The sequence below is a fragment of the Odontesthes bonariensis genome, chromosome 14 (assembly GCF_027942865.1).
Source record: "Odontesthes bonariensis isolate fOdoBon6 chromosome 14, fOdoBon6.hap1, whole genome shotgun sequence".
NCBI lineage: Eukaryota > Metazoa > Chordata > Actinopteri > Atheriniformes > Atherinopsidae > Odontesthes > Odontesthes bonariensis.
In genome coordinates, this window is record NC_134519.1 from 3,115,604 (window position 1) to 3,126,152 (window position 10,549).

At 44.6% G+C, this 10,549-nt stretch overlaps 1 protein-coding gene across 3 annotated transcripts; it reads right to left on the reverse strand.

Moving 5' to 3' along the window:
• Positions 1-6,397: 6,397 nt before the first annotated feature.
• On the reverse strand, positions 6,398-9,790 carry LOC142398531 (transcriptional regulator Myc-2-like). 3 transcript variants are annotated; one of them, XM_075482571.1, is made up of 3 exons: positions 9,613-9,790; positions 7,709-8,455; positions 6,398-6,930 (listed from the first exon to the last, which is right to left on the reverse strand). In XM_075482571.1, the coding sequence occupies exons 2-3, from the start codon at positions 8,448-8,450 to the stop codon at positions 6,425-6,427; spliced, it is 1,248 nt and encodes a 415-aa protein (XP_075338686.1). In that variant the 5' UTR covers positions 8,451-8,455; positions 9,613-9,790; the 3' UTR covers positions 6,398-6,424. The 3 variants fall into 3 exon arrangements, with proteins under 3 accessions (XP_075338686.1, XP_075338687.1, XP_075338685.1); XM_075482572.1 differs by having other exon boundaries at positions 6,398-6,927; positions 7,709-8,459; XM_075482570.1 differs by having other exon boundaries at positions 7,709-8,459.
• Positions 9,791-10,549: the final 759 nt, after the last annotated feature.

Sequence of the window (10,549 nt, forward strand, 5' to 3'; positions counted from 1 at the left end):
CTTTCTGCTGTTAAAGGGACAGTTCGCCTCTTTTGACATGAAGCTGTATGACATCCCATATCAGCAACATCATGTATGAACATCTTCTTACCCCCTGCTGCGTCCTGTGAGCAGAGTTCCAGCCTCGTTTTGGTGTTGATGAAGGTAGTCCGGCTAGTTGGCTGGGGTTTAAAAAATAAAGCGTTTTGCTTCTCAGAACAATATGCGTTCAACAGAGTAATACGTTTGCATCACAAAATGGTTCTCCAGGAAAAAGTCAGACCTCACAATCTCTTGGCCCTATTTTTGCCTCCCTTGATATCAATGCATCAAGCCACATAGCGATAGCTGCGCCTGTTACGGTGTTTGCTGCTCGGAAGCAGGGGACTGCTTGCTCTGCACTTCGGTCTGCACAGCAGGCAGTGATACAAATTTAATTTATTATTTAATAAATTATTTATAGTTTATTTATTATTTATTTAATATTTTTTATAATTTAATAAATAATATTACATTATTATTTAATAAGAATAAAATAATAATTATATTTATCATGATGATATTTTATTATAAGAAATATATTTTAAAATAATATATTTGATGAAATATTAAAAATATATCATATTTTTATCAAAATGAAAAAATATATAATATTTTATCAAATATATTTTAAAATAATATATTTTATTATATTAAAATAATCTAATATTTTATAAAATATTATATTTTTATAATATTTTATAAAATATTAGATATATTAAATATATTTTATACATGGCGCTAGCCGGAGAGAAAATAGGGCCAAGAGATTGTGAGGTCTGACTTTTTCCTGGAGAACCATTTTGTGATGCAAATGTATTACTCTGTTGAACGCATATTGTTCTGAGAAGCAAAACGCTTTATTTTTTAAACCCCAGCCAACTAGCCGGACTACCTTCATCAACACCAAAACGAGGCTGGAACTCTGCTCACAGGACGCAGCAGGGGGTAAGAAGATGTTCAGAAATGATGTTGCTGATATGGGATGTTACACAGCTTCATGTCCAAAGAGGCGAACTGTCCCTTTAAACTGCTGCGCTGCAGGAAAAACAAGCACCAGGTCAGTGAACCTGCTGCATGGATGCCAGTTAAATGATTACCAGCGTCGTTTGATCCGGCTTCCTCTGCTCAGAAACTGCTGTTTGACCCGTCGGTTTGAAGTATTCAAATGAAAGCAAACACAAATAATTACCTGGGAAAGCCAGGAAGGAAATATCCACCCTTACATTTGCATTGTGGCTCCAGGGAACGCTGCTGTTTCAGGTGTTGGGATTTATAAAACCCTGATCTGATCCTGATGATGTTGAGCACATGAAGAAGAAGTTTCCTTGAACAGGTTATTACTAGGGCTGGGCAACGATTAAACACTTTAATCTAATTAATCCCATGATTTCCCTGATTAATCACGATTAATCGCATTTGTACGCAGAATCCAAAAATGAATCCAAAAGTAGTGTATAGCTTTTAGCATTTAGCTTTATTTTAAATGTGCTGCCATATGAATGAAAGTGCCATAACATTTGTTGTGCAAACACACTTTTAACATCAGCATCTTTCTGTAGTTTTTATGTAGAAGCCTCGCTCCACTGTCTGTTTCCTTGAATGACTTGCTGCTATCAGTTGTGTGTTTTGCCTTTAAGTGATATTTTAGACTGGAACTACTACGCTGAGAAGACAATTCAACTTGGCAGTGTTTACAGATGACTTTGGTTCTGTCGACTCCGCCGTCTGGAAGAACTTTAAAATGAAAATGGCCGAGTAAAAGTTCCGTACCCTTCTCCATGTTTGGTGGATCCGCCGATTACTTTCTTTTCTGGTTCCACAGCAGACAGCAGCAGACTTTTACAAAATAAAAGCCTGTGAGCAACAGACTTTTACAAAATAAAAGCCTGTGAGCAACAGACTTTTACAAAATAAAAGCCTGTGAGCAACAGACTTTTACAAAATAAAAGCCTGTGAGCAACAGACTTTTACAAAATAAATAATATAACCTGCGTTAATGCGTGATAAAATATTTATCGGCATTAAATAATTAACGAGTTAACTCGATTATTAACGAGTTAACTCGCCCCGCCCTAATTATTATGGACATGAATTATAAGAAAAAAAAGCATGTGCAGTTAATTGAGCCCCTCATCTTTAAAAAAACACACATGAATAAGTTGCAGATGGGATTCTTAACACACAAACACACTGAGAGAAACACCAAATAAAACCACATGTGGCTCCGCTGTTTGCTCCCGTAAAGAAGAACATTAACTGATCACTCAGTGAAGGAATCCCGAGTCCTTTACCCGACTCTGGACCAAAAATCACAGCACAACATTGTTACTCTATTCCACTCAGATCCATTTGATGTATTTAGCTCACAGTTCAAATAAAGACAATCCTAAACCTGTAAAATCAAAACGAGCAAAGTCCAAATGACTCCACCCACAGATTGCTCTTGGATTCAGTCCCCTGCTTTCAGAATGCGTCATTTCTGAAAAGGGCCATTTATGTCCCCTTCTAAAATGATCCCCAAAATACCATATGTTAATATTTTTTTCCACTTTTTTTTTCAGTAATCTTTTCTTCCACTTCAGTTCTGATCATAACCACCAAGTTTTCAATTATTTTCCAAAAATGAACCCTTTAAATACCAGTGTATATGAGGTAAACACCAATTTCTATTAAAACACACACACACAAACTGCTGTATTTTCAATGTATGCATTGCAAAGTGAAATATTCTAGGGGGGATTATTAGGTCTGGGATATGTCATTGATGAGCTACAACATCAGTTTTTACAGATTTTTAGTTTTTCTGCAGTGGCAGATTACAGAAACGGCTCCCATAGACATCCATTATAATGAATACAGCATTAGTCTATGGCACACACACACACACACACACACAGTTCAGGATTATTTGGGGTTTTCGGTGCTCAGCCTCGCTGACCGCTGGCTCCCTGAGCGCTGTGCTGAGGAGGAGAACATTTTCCACCTCTTCGGCACATGTGACACTGCAGTGTGTGTTGCAGTGAAGGCCAATGTTGAGGAGCACCACAGGTCTGTGGCTCGCCTGCAGATGGACTGGGGGAAGCTCAGGCTAATTCCTTCTAATGGTCCCAACCCTGGTGAGTTTTCATTTGAGCAGATCTTCATTCCAATACTTGTAATACATTTGCATCACAAAAGCGTTCTCCAGGAAAAAGTCAGAGCTCACAATCTCTTGGCCCTATTTTCTCTCCCTTCGTATCACTGCCTGCTGCTGCCTGCCGCGTCTGTTACGCTGTTTGCTGCTCGGTCTGCACAGCAGGCAGTGATACGAAGGGAGAGAAAATAGGGCCAAGCGATTGTGAGGTCTGACTTTTTCCTGGAGAACCATTTTGTGATGCAAATGTATTACTCTGTTGAACGCATATTGTTCTGAGAAGCAAAACGCTTTATTTTTTAAACCCCAGCCAACTAGCCGGACTACCTTCATCAGCACCAAAACGAGGCTGGAACTCTGCTCACAGGACGCAGCAGGGGGTAAGAAGATGTTCAGAAATGATGTTGCTGATATGGGATGTTACACAGCTTCATGCCAAAAGAGGCGAACTATCCCTTTAAGTTGCTGTTATGCGAATAACAGACGTCCAGAAACCGGCCTCCTGCTGTTTCCTTCAACACATAGGACCACATACAGCGGCCGCTGTATTAAAACAACACATTAACTCAGTGATGGCTCCTTTAACCTGGAATCACCCCCCAAAGCAAAGATTAACAGCTCCTACGGGTCTGAGTCACACGATCAGTTAACGATTAGAAAATAAACGTCAGAGCGACACATTCCATTCCACTTGGTAAAGCCATCAGCTCATGAATCAGCGAAGAACTCTGGAGTCGTGCTCAGATGAAGTAAAGATCAAACAGGCCGAGCAGATTCAGTGTTTCTCATTTATTTAGGCTTCAATGGTTTCAGACACAGAGAGAAATCAGGGTTAAGCATCCATTTCCAGGTGATTATCTGGTGTGTGTTGGCTGGTGGTGAACCCTGGTTGGACTGAAACCAAAGAACTGGACTGTTTGAACAGGAATGTTTGAAATAAGCTGCGGAGTGACTCTACAGGGACGGAGACAGGAAGCCCATCAGTCATCGCTGGACCAGCTGCAGGCTCTGGGCATGACTCAGCCGTCTGGACTGCTGCGGTGAATCCACTCTTTTTATGGCAAGAGGAAGGAAGATGCTGTCCAACTTCCTTAAAGATGAAATCACTGCTGAACGCCGCCTCCTTCTGAAGTGGAAACCCAGAACAGCTCCTTCCAGCACACAATGGATCAAACTGTGTCATTTGTGTCATTTTTAAAAGTAGAGAAAATGAGATTTTCAAGTAGAAGCAACTTGAGCAAATTTTACGGTAAATGGCAAATACTTATGGACTTTTTTGCGACAATATAACCCCCTTCTTTCTTCTTTTATTTATTTTTTCTATTATTTATGTAATTTCTCTGTTATGTTTATGCGGACAGTTTAATCATCTTAAACAGACTATGTCATAAATCCTTTTTCATTGTATAGTCTTTTTTTTTCTGCAATCGTTTGTTCTTGAAACATAAAAATATAATCTAAATCTAAGGGTGCATACCAACATGTTTAATGACCACAACATTGTATATGTACGTGCCTCTGTTACTCTGGTATACACATCAATAAAAAATATTAAACAGAAAAGGTCTGATGACGGGTCAGCTGCTCAGCTCCTGTTTGATCTGAACTTTGACCCGTTTTCGTCCCGACTTCAGAGGGAACACGATGACCATGGAAAGAGATATCTGACTAAAGCTCTGATTAATCAGATTAAGGGGAGAACATGCTCTGTGAAAACAACTGTTCTGTTGATCAAACCCATCTGAGCCCAGATGTGCCGGTAACAGGAGGCTGGAGGGAACATTGCAGAGATGGGACCAAGTCACACATGTGCAAGTCCCAAGTCATTTTTTCTTGGTCAAATCAAAGTCACCTTATTATTGCAGTTTTACCTGCAGAATCTGATCTTAATAAAGTGAAAACACAAAGATATAAGTAACTGTCAGTAAACATCATTGGCCAATGTGTCCAACCTGTCCACCCCGTATCATATCAAGCTAACGTTAGCTAACTACCGGCTAGGCTAACAGGATAATATTAGCTAATTTGAAGCACTTACTGGTCAGAATGGATCTTCAAATGACGAACAAAGTTGGAAGTTATGCTTAAAACTCAAGTCATTCAAGTCATCGTGTCTCAAGTCAAGTGCCGAGTCTTTAACTTCCAAGTCTGAGTCGAGTCTCAAGTCTTTTATTTTATGTCAAGTCACAAGTCATCAAAACAGCGACTCGAGTCGACTCGAGTCCCCATCTGTGGAACATCGAGCTGTTCGATGCTGGTTTTCAGGAACATTTTACAGCTCAGAAGAACACAGCGTACACTCAGAGAACCTCCAACAGGAACTTTTTATTTTCACGCCTTCGCAGCGCTTCCTCTTTGAATCACTTCAACAAGGGAAATATAAAAATAAACTATTTCACAATAGAACAACGTTAAAACACAGGCAACGTTTTACTGATGAGCATCAGAGGAAGTTTCAGTCTGTTTGAAATGAAGACGTTTGGACGATGAAAACTGAATAAATACACGTTGTGATCTCAGATCTGCAGGTCTGATAGTCCTGATCCTGGTCCGGGTTTAGTTCTGATCCTGGTCAGGGTTTAGTCCTGATCCAGGTCAGGGTTTAGTCCTGATCCTGGTCAGGGTTCAGACCTGATCCTGGTCAGGGTTTAGTCCTGATCCAGGTCAGGGTTTAGTCCTGATCCTGGTCAGGGTTTAGTCCTGATCCTGGTCAGGGTACAGACCTGATCCTGGTCAGGGTTCAGACCTGATCCTGGTCAGGGTTTAGTCCTGATCCAGGTCAGGGTTCAGACCTGATCCTGGTCAGGGTTTAGTCCTGATCCTGGTCAGGGTTTAGTCCTGATCCTGGTCAGGGTACAGACCTGATCCTGGTCAGGGTTTAGTCCTGATCCAGGTCAGGGTTCAGACCTGATCCTGGTCAGGGTTTAGTCCTGATCAGGGTTCAGTTCTGATCCTGGTCAGGGTTTAGTCCTGATCCAGGTCAGGGTTCAGACCTGATCCAGGTCAGGGTTTAGTCCTGATCCTGGTCAGGGTTTAGTCCTGATCCAGGTCAGGGTTTAGTCCTGATCCAGGTCAGGGTTTAGTCCTGATCCTGGTCAGGGTTCAGTCCTGATCCTGGTCAGGGTTTAGTCCTGATCCAGGTCAGGGTTCAGTTCTGATCCTGGTCAGGGTTGCGTCCTGATCCAGGTCAGGGTTTAGTCCTGATCCAGGTCAGGGTTTAGTCCTGATCCTGAGGTTCTGATCCTGGTCAGGGTTTAGTCCTGATCCAGGTCAGGGTTTAGTCCTGAGCTGCTGCAGGCGGCGGCTCAGCTCTCGGCTCCTCTTCTTTAGCTCCGCCTCCTCCGCCCGCAGCCTCCTCTCGTCCTCTCCGACCTCCCGGATGAACTCGGCCGCCTTCCTCAGGATCGCCACCTTGGCCGCCTTGTGGTTGTGGGCCACCGCCGGGACCTGGTCCCTCAGGGCCAGGAAGCTCGCCCTCAGCTCGTTCCGCCGCTGCCTCTCCAGCACGTTGTGAGTTCTGCGTTTGTCGCCGTCCTCGCCGTCCGAGCGCCGGCCACCGCTGCGCCTCGGCGCCGGGCTCTCCGCCCTCACCCGCTTCCCTGCGGGCCGCTGGGCGGCGTAGTTGTGCTGATGGATGCTGATGTGGGAGCGCTTCAGGACCAGGGGGACGCCGTCGGACCGCCGGCACGTCCTCCGTCTGTCAACTGTCACCACATCGATCTCATCGTCCTCACTGTCTTCTGCTTCTTCTTCTTCTTCTTCTTCTTCTTCTTCTTCTGGGGAAACAGAGAGAACATGGTGGTGTAAATGCAGGGAGCAAAGCTTCTGCTCAGGAACAGCAGCTCAGTAACCATGCCAACAGAGACTGATGGACGTGTAAAAGGCCCGACTCCAACCACTGATTCATCCGGCTCGAAGGAGAGATCACGGGGCGGCCGTGGCTCAGTGGTTGGAGTCGGTCGTCCAATAACCGGAAGGTTGGCGGTTCGAGTGTGGGAAACTCTCGCCACTCAAGAAAAGCTGGACAGCTGGAGGGGTGTCAGTTCCACCTCCTTGAGCAAGGCAATGTACCCCCCATGCTCCCCCCGGGCGCTGTGATTGGCTGCCCACCGCTCCAGGCTGGCATCTGTCTCTATGAGCGTGTCAACAGGTGCCGACCTGGATGGGTTAAAAGCTGAGGACAAGTTTCATGTGTGTGCATGACCAATAAATCTGATCTGCTCTTAATCAGAGATATGTTCTTAAGCTGATAAAAGGCTGATTTGATATGATTGTTGAAGGTCAGGTCTGAGTCTATCAGCACGCCGAGGTTCCGGACTTGGTCTTTAGTTTCTAGAGACTCGAGGTGTTTACTGACAGCAAACCTCTTCTCTTTGTTGCCAAACACAATGAGTAACCCAGTTTTTTCTTGATTTAACTGAAGGAAATGTTGGTTCATCCACTTTTTGACTTGCTCTAAGCAGTCGCACAATGACTCTATAGGACTGCAGTCATCCGGAGACAGTGCCAGATATATCTGTGTGTCATCTGCATAGCTGAAGATCTGCTTCCTACCTGATTCACTGCTGCTGAGCGGCGGCGAGTCCAGACTCGGTTCTGATCCCAGACTCGGTTCAGATCCCAGACTAAGTTCTGATCCCAGACTCGGTTCTGATCCCAGACTCGGTTCAGATCCCAGACTAAGTTCTGATCCCAGACTCGGCTCTGATCCCAGACTCGGTTCTGATCCCACCTTCTGGCTCCTGGTCAGCGGGAACACCACAGAGGGGTCGACGCAGTCTGCCGCTGCAGCGTGAAGGTCCTGCAGGTACTCTGCGTTCACCTGAGACCGCCCAGGACCAGGACCAGGACCAGGACCAGGACCAGGACCAGATGATCCGTCTGCGGTGCTGGAGTCCCGGTGGGCCTGCAGCGAGGCCAGCCTCTCGGACACCACCCTCTCCAGCTCGGTGGCAGCTGCGAAGCTGCTGCTCCACATGCAGTCCTGGATGATGAAGGACTGCAGGAAGGCTGCAGAGCTGCTGCAGTCCTCGTCCAGCAGGCCGTACACCGCCTCCAGGTGGTCTTCCGCGGACAGCCGGCCGTACGGCGCCTCCAGGTGGCCATCACACGAGCGGCTGGGGGACGTGGGGGGCGTCGGCAGGAGCTCGAACTTCTTCCAGATGTCCTCATCCGGACCCGGGGGCAGCTGGCTGTGGGGAGGAGGGTGGAAGTCCTCCTCCTCACCGTCCAGGAAGAAGGGCTGGATGGTGTCGTAGTCATAATCGTAGTTGGTGCTGGACATGGCCAACGGCATTCTGGCTGCCTGAGGAGGACAGGAACACGAGTTAAATCTGAGTTTAAATAACGTCTGTTATTCGCATAACAGGCCTTAAAGAGACAGTTCGCCTCTTTTGACATGAAGCTGTATGACATCCCATGTCAGCAACATCATTTCTGAACATCTTCTTACCCCCTGCTGCGTCCTGTGAGCAGAGTTCCAGCCTCGTTTTGGTGTTGACGAAGGTAGTCCGGCTAGTTGGCTGGGGTTTAAAAAATAAAGCGTTTTGCTTCTCAGAACAATATGCGTTCAACAGAGTAATACATTTGCATCACAAAATGGTTCTCCAGGAAAAAGTCAGACCTCACAATCTCTTGGCCCTATTTTCTCTCCCTTCGTATCACTGCCTGCTGTGCAGACCGAGCAGCAAACAGCGTAACAGGCGCGGCTGTCGGCAGGCGGCAGCAGGCAGTGATACGAAGGGAGAGAAAATAGGGCCAAGAGATTGTGAGGTCTGACTTTTTCCTGGAGAACCATTTTGTGATGCAAATGTATTACTCTGTTGAACGCATATTGTTCTGAGAAGCAAAACGCTTTATTTTTTAAACCCCAGCCAACTAGCCGGACTACCTTCATCAACACCAAAACGAGGCTGGAACTCTGCTCACAGGACGCAGCAGGGGGTAAGAAGATGTTCAGAAATGATGTTGCTGATATGGGATGTTACACAGCTTCATGTAGAAAGAGGCGAACTGTCCCTTTAAGCTGTCAAAGTCTTCAGCATCATAAAAACCCATTCCATCTGATTCTGACTCACTGAACAGGCTCTTCTTTTAAAAAACCTGATGAATTAATCAATAAAGGGCTCATTTAATCAGGCTCCATCAGGTGGGAGGGGCTGAAAGTAAGTGCGACACGTGGATTAACCAAATACTGACAGCAACCCGGGTCCATGCAACAGCTTCCTAAAGTAAGAAACAGTGACTTTAATCTTCTTTTGTTTCTATGAAATATCCAAACAGAGCCGACACTGAACTTATTAAAGCTGTTAAACTGTGAGTAACAAAGTGTTTCCCCTCTCAGCTGAGGTGCTCAGCAGAAACTCATCTAACCTCAGAGCTAAACCTAAAATAAAGTTTCACTTTGAACTGATTAGAAGAAAGTCCGCAGAAACCTTTTATCTGCTGTTAAAACTCACCGTGAGGAGCAAAATGAACAGAAATGTAGAGAAAACGGAGTAAAATCCAAATGTTCCAGGAGGTGAAAGTTAAATCTTTATCCAGCAGAACTCGTCCTCAGTCAATCTGGGATCAATAGCTGTGATCAACAGTCCTGAGATGCCCGCAGCCGGTGGATGCTCCGCGGTCTGACTCACTGCATCCAGCGCTGCGCACACATTTAATACCAGGCTGCTTTTCTCCTTCCGCACACGTCACAGCCCCCCCACCCCCACCAAATACCATCTGTGTGCTAAACAAAACAGAGTTGTAGGTCTCTCTGAGCCTGTGGAAAATACAACTGATTGCGTTTCTGTCTGGAAAAGTTTGGTTCTGGTCAGTTTTTGCGCCGAATCGAGCAGCGAGATGCTTAAAATGCGGGAACTGTTTCCTCCCGCGGATGTAGGGAGGCAGAGGGGTTAAAAGGGTGGTCCGCGCTGACTGTAAATGATGCAAAGGAAAGAAGTTCCGGGAAATCAGCCGTGATGAAGTCATGAAAACAACAACAACACAGATAATAAACGGAGGAAACAACGACAAACACGTGCATTAAAAAGCCCAGCTTTGATTTAAACAACCGAGTTTCAATGAGAAATTAAATAAGACGTGATAAATAATAAAAATAATGTCTGACAAATTCAATCTAAGACAGAGATTATAGAATAAATACATGTTGATAGTTTCCATAAAGCAAGATCTTTAATGAAAATATTAACTGATCACACAACATTTATTATAAACAAATTTATTCAAAAATATTTAAATTAATTAGAAAAAAGGCCTAGAATACAGAAAATAAATTAAAAACTGAAGAACAAAACAGATAAAAAAACAACTGAAAAACAAGTTACAAACAGGAGCGGATCCATTAATAACCTGTTAATAAACTGTAAATATTACATGTTCATAAGATATTAA

Bases quoted from the DNA above. Each gene is read 5' to 3' on its own strand.
- LOC142398531 (XM_075482571.1), bottom strand. From the start codon at position 8,450: ATGCCGTTGGCCATGTCCAGCACCAACTACGATTATGACTACGACACC. The intron at 6,931-7,708 runs GTAGGAAGCAGA...CTGTTTCCCCAG, and splicing joins GCTCAGCAGCAGTGAATCAG to AAGAAGAAGAAGAAGAAGAA.